At 50.6% G+C, this 18,078-nt stretch overlaps 2 protein-coding genes across 3 annotated transcripts; both read left to right on the top strand.

The window, feature by feature from the left end:
- Window positions 1-61: 61 nt before the first annotated feature.
- Window positions 62-6,731, top strand: LOC118569650 (glutathione S-transferase theta-3). 2 transcript variants are annotated; one of them, XM_036167753.1, is made up of 6 exons: window positions 62-551; window positions 775-948; window positions 2,801-2,888; window positions 3,859-4,009; window positions 4,680-4,856; window positions 5,713-6,731. In XM_036167753.1, exons 1-6 carry the CDS (start codon window positions 527-529, stop codon window positions 5,908-5,910), a joined length of 813 nt encoding a protein of 270 aa, XP_036023646.1. In that variant the 5' UTR covers window positions 62-526; the 3' UTR covers window positions 5,911-6,731. The 2 variants fall into 2 exon arrangements, with proteins under 2 accessions (XP_036023646.1, XP_036023645.1); XM_036167752.1 differs by having other exon boundaries at window positions 62-587.
- Window positions 6,732-7,440: 709 nt separating this feature from the next.
- LOC118569699 (D-dopachrome decarboxylase) lies at window positions 7,441-10,026 on the top strand. The gene is made up of 3 exons (XM_036167858.1): window positions 7,441-7,625; window positions 7,946-8,121; window positions 9,747-10,026. The coding sequence occupies exons 1-3, from the start codon at window positions 7,518-7,520 to the stop codon at window positions 9,817-9,819; spliced, it is 357 nt and encodes a 118-aa protein (XP_036023751.1). The 5' UTR covers window positions 7,441-7,517; the 3' UTR covers window positions 9,820-10,026.
- Window positions 10,027-18,078: the final 8,052 nt, after the last annotated feature.

Here is an 18,078-nt window from a genome sequence, read left to right as displayed (position 1 = left end):
CTTCCACTTTCCTGGGGGTGGGGGGTGGGGAACATTTGGAACCAGGAAGACAAAGCTATTCTCAACTATCCCAATGTCCTATTGTGCATTTTCTGGATTTGTCATTTGGGAAACTGGGAGTTTCTCTTGGGGAAATGATGTCATATAGGCCTTGGGTGCCCCTGAGGGCCATTGAAGGCTTTTTGCACTGGGTGGAGAAGTTTTATCCAATCCCAGGCACATCTGCAGTCCTCCCTCCCCCTAGCTTCTAGAAGAGGATTAGCTGGGGTCAAATAAGAATGGAGAGGGCCAGATCATTTCCTCACAGGGTGTTGGCCGAGCCTTTGCACGCTTGGCCAAAGACCATCCCCATCCTGGGCCCTGGGCCCCCGGGAACTGGGTGAGGAGGCGGTTCCACTCCCTTTTTCTTTTTCTGTGTTAAGGAACTTTGAAGCCACCCTCTCTCAGCCCTCTCCCTGAGTGGAGGGAGAGAAAGTGAACTACAGGCAGGCAGACAGCACAGCTCGTTTGCCCCTAAATTCACCCGATGGAAACGCCTTTCATGTCCCGAGGTACGGGGAGGAGTTTGGCCCAAAAGCAAGACCCAGGTACACAGTTCAGGTTGATTTGTGCAGGACTCAATCGGCAGCCCGCCTCTGATTGGCCCGAAGTTCTCATGAGCATCCAATGGGAGGAAAGGCTGTGATCGGGCTCTGGTACAGGATCAGAAGCCCTGAGGGTCTGGGTCCAGCCGTTCCTGCACACCGTTGCGGCTGCTCTCAACTCTGTCCCCAGGGGCAGTTCCCGCGCGGTTGGACTCCCGAGGTTTGCCAGCGGCCACTCCTACAGCCTCCGCCATGGGCCTGGAGCTCTACCTGGACCTGATGTCCCAGCCCTGCCGTGCAGTGTACATCTTCGCCAAGAAGAACAACATCCCCTTCCAGCTGCGTACCATAGAGTTGCTCAAAGGTGGGCCGGGTTAGAGGCCTGGGTAGTCTGCAGCCTTGTGTACGGTCAGGCCAGGTGTGCAAACGAGAGGAAACGCCAGTCGCTCCCCGGAGGAAGCGGTTGTATCAGTTATCAGCGGTGGACTTTTTTTTTTTTTTAAAGCTTTGTTGTTTATGTATGTATGTATGCGTGTGTGTACGGGTACCCCAGAAGGCCAGAAGAGGTCCTTTGGAGCTGGAGTTCTAGGTGATTGTGAGCCACCTGACGTGGGTGCTGGGATCCGATGCAGGTCCTCTGAAAGAGCAGCAGGTCTTAAACACGTTGCCTTCTCTCTAATCCCCTCAACTGTGAATTTTTAAAGAACTTTTGCCTGGTGACTAACATCCTTCCAAATACCAGATGCAAAGGTCCACTAGAAGCTCTTGGGAGGAGGTGGGGGAGGGGGCTTTGGGGGGTGAGGTGGGGTGAGGAGAGCCAGGGCATGAAAATCCCACCTCCTGGCATTGGAGGGAAAAAAAGTTGACCTAACTCGTTTTCTAAGTGGAGGATCTTGCATTTCTGCATTCTGGGGCAGAAAAGAGTTGTTTTACTTGGGTGTGTGATCTTCCACTTAGGGCTCTTGTGTATTTCCTACCCACTGGAGTCATGGAGTCAAGTCCCAGGCTTGCTTGCCATTCGTGTGTATGTGTGTGTGTGTGTGTGTGTGTGTGTGTGTGGTGTGTGTTTTTACTGGGGACAGGATATCCATCACACCACCATTGAACTATACTCCCAGCCCTCTTTCAGCTTATCATTTGAGACAGAGTTGCTGAGATGTCCAGGCACTGCACTAGCTCTTAGCCCAGTCCCAGAGTTTCGAGTTTCCCACAGAGCTGGCTTTACAGGCTTGCCAGGCTGACTTCACACCCCACCTCCTCTTCTAGAAGTTTGCTTTATGGGGATTTCCAGTCAGCTAGAGGGCTGTGTGAATGGACAGTGGGAGAGACCAGCACTGGCTCTCACTGAAGCTGGAATGTTGCTCTGGTTAGCCTGAAAAACAAAACAGACAAACAAACCCAAAAAGAAAAACCAGCCTCTGAAGCAGAACTCAGTGGAGGCAGGGCTACCGCTAGACACAGTCACAAGGGGACAGGCAGAGAGGCTCAAACTTCCTGTTCAGCTGAGCTGAGGCCTCCCGCTTTCCACGTGGGCTACAGGACAGGGGCTGCACAGGGGCAGTTTGTGGAAGGAGAGAGAGAGACCCACAGCTGGATCTAGAACCTGGCTTCACCAAATCCTCTCTGACTCTACTCACACTGACTGGGCAACCTTGCTTGTTATCATCAGATCTGGCTTGAGCAGGGTGGTTGGGAGAGAGGCAGTGAGTTTGGTCTGGGAACCTCCAGTGAGGAGAGAGCTGTGAGGGCTTGGCACAGAAAAGGAAGAAGTGAGCTTCTAGATGGGACTTGGTTCTGGCAAGAGCCGCATTGAGCTGAGAACTGAGATTAGAAGGGACTGGAGCTGTGGGGTGTGCACGGGTCACCCTGTCTGGTCAGAAGAACCCACTGAGTTCTTGCCTAGGATAGGGAGATGGATCGGAGCCCTGGAATGAGACTGTGTGTCTGCATATGGACGACGGTAGGCCATAACTGCACAGAATCACCTCTTTCCCAGACTCAAGTGGACACCCAGGCTTCAAAGAGGTGAAGGCAAATGGATTTGTAGGATCGGTATTTATGATGGGATCAATATCAGCGATCCACTGGCCATCATGGTAACTTCCTCTTCCCTGAGGCTTCTTGTGGGAGACTGGTGCCTGAATGTTGGGAAGGCTGCAGGCGGACCTTGAAGAGCCTCGGAGTCCTCTCCCCTGACCTCTCTGGTCTCTCTGCAGGCCAGCACTACACGGATGACTTTGCTCGGGTGAACCCCTTGAGGAAGGTACCAGCGTTGAAGGATGGGGACTTCATCCTGGCAGAGAGGTAATGGGCTCCTGGCTTGCAGCCGAGCTGTGTGAGGCCGGCCACCTGTCTGGGCCCACTGCCAACAACATGGACTGTGGTTTCTGTGTCAGCCCCAAGGGGTAGATGGTCAGATAAAACTTAAACAGGTATCTGGGGTTGAGATGGGGCTTTTGAGGACATGGCATGCCTCCCTCCCTCTCTGCATTTTATGGATGAGGAAACTGAGCCTGGGATATAGGGTAGGCTGCTTCCTAGCCCCTCCCTGTTAGCCCAGCCCTCAGGAGGAAAGACAGTGCCAAAGAGAGATTAGCTGTACCAGGCCCTGCAAATACCACATCTGCCACATATCCTGGGGGCATGCGCAGGGCATGCGCAGGGCGGGGGCGCTGCTTCCGTTGAAGCCAAAGGACCACCCATTGAACTTAGTTCTCTTCTGCTGAGCACTCAGCAGCACCAGGCCACTGTCCACCCTTGGAGCTTGAGCAGAATGAAGTCTGGGCCTGCAGGGAACTCATATTTTGGAGGGAGGAGTGACAGAAACATGGCAGGTGGAGAGTGCACTCGAGTAGAGACAAGTTGGGGGTGTGATTTCAGGCGAGAGGTTAAGAGGGAAGTCTTCTTCAGAGGTGGTAAGCAAGCAGGAACTTCCAGTACTGATGCGCCAGGGATGTGGGAAGTGAGTTCTTGCTGGAAGGACAAAGGCGAAGGCCAGGACGTTGGACCATGCAGGGGTACAGGCTGAGGGGCTGCGGTCAGCACTGCTGGGGTGGAGGGAGGTGGTGGAGAATAGGGAAAGGCTTCCTGTAGACAAGGAAGGGCCTCAGGAGAATCTGAGCGGAGGCGAGCTCCCATCCCCCTTGTGTTTGAAAGGGTCCCCAGGCTGGATAAGAAGGCATGTGGAGATTCAGGTACAAGACACTCTGGGCCTAGACCAAGGTGACTTAAGAAATGACCAGGGCATGTTCTCCTCCTCTGTGCATCCCTCCAGCGTGGCCATCTTGCTGTATCTGAGTAGAAAGTACAAGGCCCCTGACCACTGGTACCCTCAGGATCTTCAGGCTCGCGCTCGAGTGGATGAGTACCTGTCTTGGCAGCACACAGCCCTTCGAGATGGTTGCACCAGGGCCATGTGGCAAAAGGTGAGCCATAGGGGCAGAGGGCAGGCTTACCCCTTGGGACCTCCGGATGCACCGGAGACGGTGTCCCATGTCCCCCCCCCCCCCCCCCCCCCCCCCCCCATTAAACATGAAAGCTCCTGGTCCGGTGCTATGCCTTGGTGGGTGTAAAGGCCATTGTCACCAAGCCTGACATCCTGAGTTCAGTCCCTGTGATAGTAGAAGGAGAGGACCAGTTTCTGCAAGTTGCCTTCTGCCCTCCACAAGCATGCTGTGGGTGAGGGAGGCATGCGCATGCGTGTGTGAGAGCATGTGCGCAATCCCTCGAAATAAATAAGTATACAAATGAAATTAAATGTTCTGTTTCAACTTTTAAACTTGGGGAATCTTAGAATTCCAGCATGGAATGTCAGAGTTTCATGCTAGCGGTCCTACTAGGTACTGGCTTTAGCCCAGTAATTCCCTCAGCAGTGTATCAACTACCCTGTCTCTCTTGAGAGGTCCCTCTCGAAGTGAAGTGGGGACAGGAAGATGGCTGCTGCACCCGGGAGAGCTTTGTGTTGAGGTCTTGGTCCTGAGAGCCAGGAGTGACTTTATGCAGGAAAAGAGCAAGGAAAGGTCCTAGGAGCTGAGATGGATGGATAAGAGGGTGACATTGGGCAGAGCTAAATCTTTCTTTCTGCTGGTCCACCAGATGATGTTCCCTGTGTACCTGGGACAGCCGGTCCCCCCAGAGATGTTGGCGTCCACTTTGGCTGAGCTGGACAGGTGCCTGCAGTTGCTGGAGGACAAGTTCTTGCGGGACCAGGCCTTCCTTACAGGATCCCAGATCTCTGTGGCTGACTTGATGGCCATCACAGAGCTGATGCATGTGAGTGCTGTGGAGTGAGGCCACCTGCTGAATGTTGGTGGGTCCTGGGAGGGAGCCCGTGCTCATCCCAACTCTCTGGCGGTGGGGCCCCTGGATAAGTCACTTCTCCCTCGGAGCCTTAGCATCTTCATCTAGAAAGTGCATTTTAAAATGTTTTATTAGCATATATTAACTGCACATAACAATGGCGTTCGTGACGACACTTTCATACAGGTACATAATGTATTTGGATCATATTCACCCCTTGGCCATCTCTTGTCCTCCTCCTGCTGATCTGTCTCTGACTAGCTTCCATCATGGTGTGTGTGTGTGTGTGTGTGTGTGTGTGTGTGTGTGTGTGTGTGTTACAGTGAGTTTCAAGGTGGCTTACAGGTGGATGGGTGAGGATTTGTTTACAAAGCCTGGGCACCTTAACCAGTGGCCACTGAAGAAAATGTCTCCCTCTCCCAACAACCATCATCCTCAGAGAGGGGTGAGACCCCTAAGTGCCTTCATCCCTCCAGGACAGGACGCTAGTGGGCCCCATGTGCCAATGCTCTGCCTTTCCATTCCTGGAAGTCAGTGTTCTACATGATTACTTTCCCTTTTCTCCAATCTCTTGTCTTCTTTCCACTTCTTCCCCAGTATTTCCTAAGCCTTGGGAGGGCTGACATGAAATGCCTGATTTATGACTGAGCTTTTGACCATTACTGATCCTTAGCATTATCCAGTAAATCCTTAGAAAAATCTTTCTTGGAGGCATTGAGAGGTGCCTCACACATGGGGGTGGGGGTGGTGGGAAACAGCGAAACAGGCCTCGCTGCCCTGTCGATGGTGGAACTCAGCCCCTCCTCTCCTTGGCTTCTGCTCCCTACAGCCTGTCAGTGCTGGCTGCAAAATCTTCGAGAGCCGACCCAAGCTGGCGGCATGGCGGCAGCGTGTGGAAGCTGCGGTGGGGGAGAAACTCTTCCAGGAGGCCCATGAGATTGTCCTGAAGGCCAAGGATATGCCACCATTGATGGACCCCGCCTTGAAGGAGAGACTGAAGATCTCAGTGCAGTGCTTGTTTCACTGAGGGAGGAGCCCGGACCCGTGGCACCGTCAAGGGAAACAGGCTGGGTTATGGACTCGGAAGAGATGAGGCAGAATGTCTTTTTGGCTGTCACTAGGACACGAAGTCTCTGGTCCATAAGTTCCTTTAGACAGTGATGTGTTCCTTCTGTGTCCCCAACCTGCTCTGTGCTGTGACATTAGCTTTCACCTGACCCCTGGAGAGATCTACAGGGAAACACTGGGGAACTACTTACCAGGCCATGCTCCTCTTTTGAAACTGTACAAACCATTGAAACCTTGCCCCACCCTCCAGGCCACACCTTTCTGACTGTATTCATTTCAGGCCTTCTCCTGCTCTGACATGGACATCTCCCCCCCTCTCCTCTCTCCCACCCTGCCCTCCCTGTGCCCCTGTGTTCTTTGCCTAGTGCTCTTCCTGTATCTTTTGACATTTGGCACCGTGTGATGCCTCTGGGCTCCTCATTCCCTGTCCTTCCCTTCCTCAATGTTAGCAGGCAGGATCTCTGACCCCTGGGTTGAGCACATGTCACAGATGGAGAGTGTCTAGGGAAAGGCCTTTGTCCTCTGGGTCTTTCTCTTCCCTCTGGGGTGATGCTGTCTGCCATAGGTGGGGTGCAAGCCTGGTCCATGATGTTCCTTGCAGGGGTGGAAGTTTCTGGCAATGTCCCGACTTTCCACATGCTGCCAAGCAGTGTTGCTTGCTCCAAGTCTTCTAACCCTGTTTTCTGCATGTCTCCAGCTCCAAATTGTCAAGCTACTTAATCTTGTGCCGTAGGGCCTCTGGTGTGTGCATTACCTAATAAATAAATTGCTAACAGAACAGCAAGAGTGTTGATTGAGTCTCTCAGCCCACTTGTTTCTGTTTCCTTTAGTATGCATGCACACTTAGATAGCCTTTTTTGTTTTTTGGGTTTTGTTTTGTTTTTTTTTTCAAAACAGGGTTTCTCTGCATAGCCCTGGCTGTCCTGGAACTCCCTCCATAGGCCAGGCTGGCCTCGAACTCACAGAGATCCGCCTGCCTCTGCCTCTTAGGTGCTGGGATTAAAGGCGTGCACCATCACTGCCAGGGCAGATTGCCTTGTTTTAAATGGCTTTGCTACCCTCTGGTGGACAATGCTTCATCACTCACAGAAGAGGCTAGGAAGAGACCAGGGAGAGACGCCCCTGCCCTAGGGTCCTGCCCAGGCACACCTCATCCACAGGTGATATCTGGTTTCACGATTGTTCAAAAGAAGTGCGGTTCCCATACTGAATCTGAAATTATCACCATCACTCAAGTAACTTCAAGCCAGCCTGGCAGTGTGAAGTGCCCTGCAGAAATGTAAGCGTGAAGGGTGTTTGGCTGGGACGCCGAGATGGAAACAGCGCCCCCTGCTGACTGGGAGGGCCAGAGGCCCTGAAGCTAGGACTTCGGTAATTTGGAGCCAGGGCGCATGATTGCAGAAGAGGAGTATCCCTGGTAGCCAATCCAGGAGCGCCGTCGCTGCCTGGCCAATGAGAGGCTTCGCTGTGGCCCTCCCCTCCCCAATGCTCCGCCCCGCGCCCCTTTCTGCAACCCCCGCGGCTCTGCGTGCAGTTGCTGTGTTGGGATCTCTCTCGCCGCCCAACATGCCATTCATTGAGTTGGAAACGAACTTGCCCGCTAGCCGCGTACCCGCAGGGCTCGAGAAGCGGCTGTGTGCGGCCACCGCCACCATCCTGGACAAACCTGAAGACGTGAGCTAGGGTCGGGGAGCCCTGGGTGCGCGGAAGTTGTGGGCTGGGAGGGTCAGACCTCCCCATGACCTTTACTATTATCCTCAGAGACCCCACCCGCCTGCTGACTTCTGACCTTCCGTGTCCCATCCGCCCTCCCCACGTCCCTTCCTGGTCACCCTTTCCAGGGGTGACCCTGACGTGACTGACTTCCAAGGTTCCTAGCCAGTGCCCCAAACCCTCATCCCTCAGACCCCCACGTTAAGACTTTGGCGCGCCCGCTGCCGGAGGCCAGGCTGGCCTGCCCAAGATTCAGAATTTAACTTTTGTGTTTCCTGCAGCGCGTGAGTGTTACGTTAAAGCCTGGCATGACCTTATTGATGAACGGATCCACAGAGCCTTGCGTCCAGCTTCTGGTCTCTTCCATCGGTGTTGTGGGCACTGCAGAGCAGAACCGCAACCACAGCTCCCGCTTCTTCGAGTTCCTCACCAAGGAGCTGGCCCTGGACCAGGACAGGTGTGTAGGGCTAGTCAGGGAACTTATTTGGGACGGCTGAGATCCTGACTCCGGGCCCGCTGTTTGAGGTTGGGAGTAAACTACATCATTTGCTGATTTTAGAAAGCACCCCGGGACCTAGAGCAAGGAGATGCATCTGCTCACTTAGGCACTGGAACGGTGGGTCTGTTTTCAGAATGGTGGCAAGAGCTTGATTCTTTTGGAAACCCGCAGTGTTTCCGTGTGTGTGTGTGTGTGTGTGTGTGTGCTGAGAATGTGCTTATCTCAGAACCACTGAGATGATTGCTCTGTCTCTGAATTAGGATGTTCTCGGGGAGAACTTTTCCAGAGGGAATCTGGTCATGTCCTGAGGCAAAGACCTTTGGACTAGATAAGGCTCCGGGAGAGTCATGGGGTAGCCAAAAGACCATTGGCCGGAATAGCTAACTAAACACCTTGATTTGAGGGCTACCACAGCTGAAAGATCCCAGGTCAACCTGGACCCAAACTATTTCCAAAATGTAACCTTCTTTTCCATAAAAGCAGTGGGTCAGGCTAAATGACCTCCCTCCCTCACAAGAAGGTGCCCCCCCCCAAAAAAAAACCCCTTACACTCTGAGGCAGGGTTAGAGTCTCATATTCCCAGGCCTACTCCATGCCTATGAGGAACTAAGGGGATACTTTTTACAGAACCTTCCAGAATGGAATCCTTTTTGGCTCAGGAAAGTTGGTAATGGCCGCCTGTGAAGGCTGCTCCAAGTCCGCCCTTAAGTGGAGGAGACAGGCCACTTTTTAACTGTGCCATTCTCCTGCTCAGCATGGGTCAGGATCTCTACACCCATTATCCCATTTGATCCTTACAAGTGCTTTCCCGGGTCTTTGCGTGTGCAGATTTGGTATCTTCTCTAGGTCGACAACTGTTTTAGGCCAACTTTACAGACGGGATCCTAAGGATTCAGCTCTGCCCACAGCGCCCCCTGGTGCCAGACTGTCACTAGGCACTTCTTTTTATCTCTGTGATGGAGGAGTCCTTTATTCCATAGACAGATTTGAATCAGGGTTGACCTTTGTCTGGCTTTGAGCTGGGCTTTGATTAAAAACTCAATGGCCTGAGCACTGGGCATGCCCACAGGAGCCTGCAGTTAGAAATAGGGAGTCTGGGGGCTGGAGAGATGGCTCAGAGGTTAAGAGCACTGGCTGCTCTTCCAGAGGTCCTGAGTTCAATTCCCAGCATCCACATGGTGGCTCGCAACCATCTGTAATGAGATCTGGTGCCCTCTTCTGGCCTGCAGGCATATGTGCAGACAGAACACTGTACATAAATAAATAAAAAAATCTAAAAAAAAAGAAAGAAAGAAAAAAATAGGAGGACCATATCCAGCCTGACATATGCAAGTGTGCACAGAATATACTTAATGCATGCTTACCACTGTGTTATGTCGTTATGTCTGTCCTGGGCCAATGCATAGCCATCATCTTGCATCTGACTGTGTTGGCGCGAGGATCTTTAACTGGAGTGGGTAGGCTGGTAAAATACCCTGTGGGCTGAGATGGGCTGGCCTGACATCTTACCTGGGCATGTCTAGGGACCTTGGTAGATGAGGAGTTTGCCAAGGAGCTGACATCTCTTTTTCTGCTCCCTAAAGGATAATTATCCGCTTCTTCCCATTGGAACCCTGGCAGATTGGAAAGAAAGGCACTGTCATGACGTTTCTGTGATTGAAACCAAGAATCCAGGGCATCTGCTGAGCCTGTCCAGAGCCCTTCTAGAGAGACCTCCGGACAGAGTTGTGGCCCGGTAGTTACCACTGCCAACTACTTCTTGTGCATATATGGCTCCACTGTCTGTGGTTTCCCCGCAAACTTTTGTTTCCCTTCCCCAGCCTCATGAATAAATATGAAATTAAATATATGAAGAGAACATAATCCCGGCATAACTTCCTTGCTTCTGTATTCCCCTCTTTGGCATCCTGGACACTCAGGAGAATGTGATTTTTTTCATGAGGGCAGGGTGGGGTGTTTTCTGTTCATGGGGCTGCTGTTTGAATTTCGCTGTATCTGGGGTGGAGGGTTTGGCCTGGAAGGCCTGCTTTCTACACCCCTGTGCAGACCATTGGGGACATGAGAACATCTGGTTTGGCCTGATGAAAAGAGGATCTTTATCTTGGCCTGGACTATCACTGTTGACTGCTGAGCTGGGCCTAGAGAATAAGGCTGGTTGCAATCCAGGGACCATCCCTGGGGCTTCACTGTGTACCCTGACTCTTGTTGATAACTCACTGGAACTCACTTTGCAGAAACCATGCCCCATGTGGGACATGTCATATCTGCTGGCATGCCAAGTATGGAGATGTGATTCCTTCCACTAGAAACGGAGCAGCTGCTCTTTCCCGTCCTCTTCTACGTGGCTTTGTATTTCAGACTCTCAGGTGGGATGAGGAGCCCACAGGATGTCTCCATCTCTTCCTTTCCCTATGTTCTCTGCAGAGCTTACAGCTTATAACCCACAGACACCTCTGCATAGTTAGATGGTGGGTCATCCTCATCTTTAGACACCGATAAAACATCTCATCAAGTTTTTTATTCTGTAAGCTAATAAACTTAGTTTCCAGTGGTATTTGCTTAGGCCTCCTGTTGGTCAGTGACCCTGCAGGGGGCCGCTCATTCAAAACTCTGCCTTGGAGACCCTTTGATCTCCCTTGTATTTTAGCATGTTTCCCAGGCTGGGGTGCAGAAGCTACTAATGTGTAGTGCAAAGTGACAGTAGCTGGCTGAGTGATGTTGAATATGGTACTAGCTATAGGTTTTGTAGAAGTATTGACTATAAATGTGGGAGATAATGGGAGACAAAAATCAGCCTCCAGGTTTGTGGTTGATGATGACAGTATCGTTTACTGAGACCATACAATACCTCCAGAACAGAGTCCAATTTATAGAGCATATTCTAACAACTATGTGAATGAGATGCTGTGCTCAGACTGCATTGACCAGATGTGAGGTGTGAGCCTCTTGAAGAGGAATGAGAGCTTCTAGGAACTCCCAGAGTATAGGGAGCAGTGCCTTTAGACACCCCAGGAAGGTGAGGGGGTCAGTGGCCTTGCTGTTAGCTCTCTATCCTAGAGGAGATGGTGGGAATGGACCCAAGTTACTCTTGTTCTTGGAAGCCTTCTCTGAGCTTCTGCCCCCTGAAATTCACCCTGAGATCAGATGAAGGGATGGCCCAGTCACCTAATCTTTCAACCCCATTCCTCCTCTTCATCATAAAGAGGGTGAAAATGCCCCCCTAAATGGCTGGAGAATGACCAGGTATCAGTACCTTCTCTTGCCATTACATTTCCCCCAGTATTGACATCTTATCATATCTAAGCCACAGGAACAAGGAAGGCCCCTGTTCACTAATTCCCCCAGACCTGTAGTCCTAAGCCTTTTGGATGTCTGCAGAGTTGCTGTACCAGGCCTGCATGGCACAGGGGGAGCCATGGTGATGGTGGGCACAGGCACACCTCCCAGGGAATACTGCTTTCTGTTTAAAAAAAAGAAAAATCTAGGGCTTTAGAACACTAGGTCCCGAAAAGCCAGAGACTGTCAAATCTAACCACCTTGTGTCACAGAACCAAAAACCAAGATACAGAGCCTTGGCAGAGTCTCCCAGTGTGCCTTGACCCCTGCACTCCCAGGAGTTATTCCTATCCCTTATTATTATTGTTGTTGTTGTTGTTGTTATTTTACATACTCCAGGCTATGTGGAAATACTTTTGAGGGAGTGAATAAAAAATAGAAATCACATTTGGCTATAGACATTATTCCTCAAACAGTTTATTAGGTGAAAAAAAAAATTCACATTAGGAATAAGCAAAGAGACATTTCAGTAATGTATGGCTGTGGCAGAATTTACAGAGGACAGACCGCCAATGTAGAGTGCTTTAGTTGTGTCTTGGAAGAGTATTGTTCCCTTGTCTGGCTACTATAGGTCCTCATTGGCCAGTCTTCAGAGAAATGGCTTAAGATTCTGGGTGAAATGGCCAGGAGATCCTAGTTCTACCCATTCCTTGGCAAACAGCTGGCTGTGAAAGCTGGCAGGGCGAGCTTTCTCTGTATCACTTCAGGGATCGGCACTCATTTCCCAGAGTGTAACGTTGTCTGACTTTGAGGTGGAGGTAACTTTTTCAAAACCCTGTGGCATGGCTACTATGGGAGAATTGGGGTCATGCCCCATAAGGGGTTTGTGGTATGAACCTTTATCTAATCAGGACTTAGGAACTGTGACCCGTTTGCAAAGGCACATGAAAGATGGAGGAGAGCCAGCCCAGATGCAGTAGGTGGTAGAGTTCTTGACGCTGCCAACGTGTTTTAGCATCATGGATAGCAGGTCTTCCTGAAGCCAGCCAGTGCACCTGTGGGTGGGTGTCTGTCTGCTCAGGTGGAGACCGAGCTTCAGTACGTTGGCAGCTAAGCCAGGCACAGAGAGTGTCTGACTCTGAGAATGAGATGGTTAACTTTCTTCTTTCCTTTCTTTTATGTATGGGTGTTTTACTCCATGTATGTCTACATACCATTTGCTTGCCTGGTACCCTCAGAGCTCAGAAGGTGTTGGATTCTCTGGGATAGGACTTACAGAAGGCTCTGATCTGCTGTGTGAGTGCTGGGAATTGGACCCCAGTCTTCTGGAAAGAATCACTGAGCTGTGGTGCTATTTTATTTGTATGTTAATAAAGTTTGCAGGCTGGCAAGTTGGCTCAGAGGTTAAGAGTACTGGCTGCTCTTCCAGAGGTCCTGAGTTCAATTCCCAGCAACCACATGGTGGCTCACAACCGTCTGTAATGAGATCTGGTGCCCTCTTCTGGTGTTCTGCATGTATGCAGGATGAACACTGTATATATAATAAACAAACGAACAAACTAACAAATGAATAAATAAGCAAGTAAAGTTTGCCAGGATCAGAGGACATAGCAAGCCATTAACACAAGCCAGGCTGTGGGTAGCTAGCACACACCCTTAATCCAATCACTTGGCAGGCAGGGTCTCTGTGTGTGTGTGTGTTCAAGGACACACTAGGGAACAGCCAAGGTGTGGTGACACATGCCTTTAATCCCAGTACCAACCATAGAGACCTGGAGGTCTGTACAGACAGGCAGTGACAAGGAAGTGAGGTAGCTGAGCTAAGAGTCAATGAGAGGGCAGAACAGCAAGGCAATAAAGGCCTGGGTAGACAGGAAGTACCTCACTTTTGGCAGAGCTGGGAGAGGTAAGGTTGGCGGCTATCATTATTTCCCTGATCTCTAAGGCTTTCACCCCTATATTTGGCTCCGTGTTTTTTATTTAATAAGACAGTTTAGAAATTCGTCTACACGGAGCCACCTGTCTGTTAACTTTATTATAACTGGAACAAAGGGTTAAGAGCATCTATGAGCTGGATGTTCCTCCCAGTGACACTTCCCAGCAGTCATAGACCGGTAGATAGCAGTTTCAGGAACCTTTCCATGCAGAAATGCTGGTGGTCTCACAGTAGTTTTCCCTCATTCCTGTGTCAAACAAAGAGAACTCATTTAAAAATTAGTTCTTCACCTCATCACTTCCTTCCTTGGCATATTAAGCCATCATGGGCAGTGAATCTGGCTTATGAAAATTGGACTTATTTGATAATGGAAGTGATATGTCATCTCTTTTCATGGCTTTGACTCAACTTGGAGATGAAAGGCAGCCTGGAGAGTCATGCTTTCTGTAGCCACGTCTAGGCTAGTGCAGTTAGTTTTGCTTAGAACTTTCTGAACACTCTGGCTCCTGTACTCTGGTTTGGATGACCTGGGGCAGTCAGTCTTCATTGAGTGTTGTGACGGGCAGGGGATAGGGCTGGCTGGGCTTTTAGGACCTCCTGAGACCCCTCCAAGAACTGAACTTCTTCTTTTTCTTCTGCTGAGAATTCTCAGCTATGTGCCTTGCAAAATCACATCCCAGCATGTCTATCATGGGAATGTAGTGCCTGCTACTGGAAACTGAAAGAATGCCATTTTTAAAAGTGTATTTATTTATTCTTCTCTCATATATTACATCCAGACCACAGTTTACCCTCCTGCCTCTTCCCCCCAGCTTCCTTCTCCTCTGATCCACTTCCCTTCAGAAAAGGGCAGGCCTCCCAGGGATATCAACCAAGTATGGCATATTGAGTTGCAATAAGATTAGGTGCCTCCCCTCATATTAAGGCTGGATGAGGCAACCCAGTAGGAGGAAAAGGGTCCCAAAGTAGGCAAACGTCAGACAGCCCCCACTCCCACAAGAAGACCAAAGTACACAACCGTAACATATATGCAGAGGGCCTAACATGCATGAAGGCTCCCTGATTGTCAGTTCAATCTCTGTAGAAATGCCATTCTTGACTCATTTACGGGCCCTACCTTGCCTTTGTATTTCAGTGTTTAGAGGCCCAGTGGGAAGGGCTTCTGGGGATGCCTCCATCTCGGTGGCTTTTCCAGATGCTGCATGGCAGTTGTAAGCCATGACCTCTGGACTCTGCTCAGTACTGTTTTCCTGAACAGACATTTAATGATCTGTATTATTAGTGTGTGCCAATGAAACATCAAGTTGAGACTCTTGCTCCATGGAGTATATAAACATCGTTGCTAAGGTCAGTTACCAGTGACATCTTCCTGTACCTGCTGCGTTTTTATCTGAACACTGCTGAAGCGCTTCACAAAATGTAGGCTCGGCGTTCGTTCCCCCTGTCCAGTTGTTTCTGCACTCAGTCCTTCCGCCAAACTATCCTGATTGCTACAGTAGCTCAAGGGATGCTTGCAGGTTGAATGTTCTTATTTCCAGAGCCGATGGCATGTGACTTTTCCTGGGAAGACATTAACAGATGTCTCTTCACCCTGCACTAATGACAGCCCAAAGGATGTTACTTACATGAGTGTGGGTGGCGGTTTACTTACGGAACATGAGCGACTCAAATGCCGATGCATCACTGGAAAAGCCTATCCAGTGGGGGTGACCACTCAAAAAGCTGCATATGCAGAGCTCCTTGAACAACATGCAGGCAGCTTGGCTGACATGAAAGTCCCCTCTTCCTAGCCATTGTTACTGCTCATGTAACTTTGAGAGGGTGTGCGTGTTTGCTTTTCTACTGCTGTGTTAAAAAAATCACGACAGAAAGCAACTTGGAGAGGAAAGGGTTTGTTTCACCTTAAACAATACAGCCGTAGTCCATCGTGAAATGAAGTCCGGGCAGAAACTAAAGGCACAAACCTGGAGGCAAGAATTGAAGCATGGCTGAATGCTTACCGGCTTGCTCCTCATGGCTTCCTCAGCCTGCTTTCTTATACAACCCAGGATCATCTGCCTAGTTGTGGCACTGCCCACAGTGGGCTGGGCTCTCCCACACCAATCATTAACCAAGAAAATAACCTACAGACTTGCCTATATGCCAATCGGATGGAGGCATCCTCTCAATTGAAGTTCCTCTTCCCAGATGAACTCTGGCTGTGTCAAGCTAGCAAGTAAAACACTATGCAGGCCAAGCTAATAAAACAATATGCAGCTAACCAGGACAGGAGGAGGGCTGTGAGCCGTCTAAGTTTCAGAAGCTGACCAAGCCTCATGTAGTTTCTGAGACTTGTGAGCCAACCCCTCCCCCTAGGAGGTGATGTTTCAATTCTGAGTATAGTTAGACACCACTCGAGAATGGCACTGACATCGAACTTTCAGCCAAACTAAAAGGCAACGGTCTACCATAATAAACCTATCAACTCGACCACACTGAACAAAATTATATGTTGGCTTGTGCGGATTGGCCCTCACTGCTTCTCCAATATTCTCCTCACCCCAAGGAGGCCCCCGAGCTTTGCTTTCTGCTAATTTTGTTCTGTTTGAGGCTCTGGCATGATCAGTATTGTTTTCCACCTTTGAACCCTTGCCATGAAGATCCCTGCATGGGGTCTTTAGCCAAGTTTTCACTCAAATCTAGTTTTTAAGAACTGAGTGATGGAATTGGATCCAATAAGCATTTAATTCATGCTCTATTTATTTCTATTTTTGAAAAGGGGTCTTTCTGTGTGGCCCAGATTGGCCTGGATTTGCTATGTAAACCAGGCTGGTCAGGAACTGGCAGTGATCCTCCTGCCCTAGCCTCCTAGAGTGCACAAGCTGAGGTCTGCACCACCATGACCCACTATTTACATAATTTTAATATTTTTTGTTCTGTACATTCCTCCTTCCCCTCTCACAGTCCATACTTTTCTGAAGTAAAAGTTGATAATATATTTTTAACTTCCTGTCATATGAAAAAGCTTTCTTTTTTCTTTGTTCTGGACTGATTGAATTATTCAGCATGATTCTCACTGCCTTTAGGGTTTTTTGTTTGTTTGTTTTGCTTTTCAAGACAAGGTTTCTCTGTGTAACAGCCGTAGCTGAATTGGATCTCGCTCTGTATCCCAGGCTGGCCTCGAACTCAGAGATCCGCCTGCCTCTGCCTCCTGAGTGCTGGGATTAAAGGCGTGCGCCCTAATGTGTTTTTATTAACTCTCAAGAGAATAACCTCTCCTAGAGAGGGCCCTTATCAGGAGCTTTTGGATTCGAGCTTTTTCAACTCAAAACCCGAAATACTTCTCTATACCCCTTTCTTAACTGGGTCGGCTCCCCGCCCTTCTGCATTAAACCATTGGGTTTCGAAGTCTTTCAGCCCGGCCTCGGTGCACGCCTCTAATCTCTGCCTTGGGAGACAGAGGCAGGCGGATCTCTGTGAGTTTGAGGGAGAAGATGCCTCTCCAGGGAGGCTGTTCAGAGGAATGGTTTGCAGCCGGTGTAAGCCGCTTCCAGGAATTTTACAACCATTTAAAACAAACAAACAAACAAACAAACAAAAAACCCTCCCCTCGGCCTCCGTTTCCACCCCCTGTAAATGGCACTATTACCACACTCACCTCGCTGGGCTGCCGTGAAGGTGAGTGAAAGGACGCACAGAAAGGGATGGTTTCGCGCGGCAGTCCCAGTGGCCCACCCAGGGCACCTCGGGGCGGCGGCGGGAGTCGCCGGCATGGGCAGAAGGCCTGGTCCGGTGCCGGCGGGTCTCCGGCCTGGCTTGGGCCCCGCGGCCGTGAGGATGCCGAGAGCCGCGGCCTTCTCTCGTGGTTCCACCTCCTCCGGCTCACCGCAGCGGTGCGAACACTCGGGGGGCCGCGGGCAGACCTTACTCCCCGGAACTCGCCCGGCGTCTCCACGGCAACGGCCGGAGCACCCAGACTCCTGCGCGCCGCACGCGCAACAAGGAACGCTCTCATTGGCCGGAGTGCCGGCTGTGTCAGCCAATCGGCGTGGGCGCTCGCGCCACTGGCTGCCTGAGCGGACGCGCAGGCGCCCTGTAGGCTGTGTCTCGGTGATTCCCGCGGGTGTTTGCCTGGCCTGCTGCTCCTGCAGGACTTAGTTTTGTTCTTTTTAAGACAGTGTCTCGGGGTTGGGGATTTAGCTCAGTGGTAGAGCGCCTGCCTAGCAAGCGCGAGGCCCTGGGTTCAGTCCTCAGCTCCGGGAAAAAATAAAAATTAAAAGTGTCTCACACGTCAGGCCTAGCTATCCTCGAACCTGTGGCAACAACCCTCCTGCTAAGGTCTCCGGGCTACTAGGTTCCTGGCCGACCCCACCACATACTACTACCAGTGGCAGCGTTTATGAAGTGCAAGTTTGTAGACCGGGGCCCCCGCAGTCACTAAAAGAAGGGCAGGAATGCCAAAGACCCGGGGCAGGTGTCCTGAAGGTAATGGGAACCTGAACCTGAGCAAGACGCAGGCAGGAGTAGATAGAGAGCTGGAACTCAACTCTTCCTGAAGGAAATTGTTGGATGTTTCCGTGTTTCATGGTTGGGTTTTGTGTTCTGTTTTGTTTGTGTGTGTGTGTGTGTGTGTGTGTGTGTGTGTGTGTGTTCGTTCTTGTTCGAGACAGGGTCTCACTAAGTACCCCTGCCTGGTCTGGAGCTTGATACTTAATACCAGGCAA

Source organism: Onychomys torridus, chromosome 18, assembly GCF_903995425.1.
Source record: "Onychomys torridus chromosome 18, mOncTor1.1, whole genome shotgun sequence".
In the NCBI taxonomy this organism is placed as follows: domain Eukaryota; kingdom Metazoa; phylum Chordata; class Mammalia; order Rodentia; family Cricetidae; genus Onychomys; species Onychomys torridus.
This window is presented reverse-complemented; position numbering and strand designations above follow the sequence as displayed.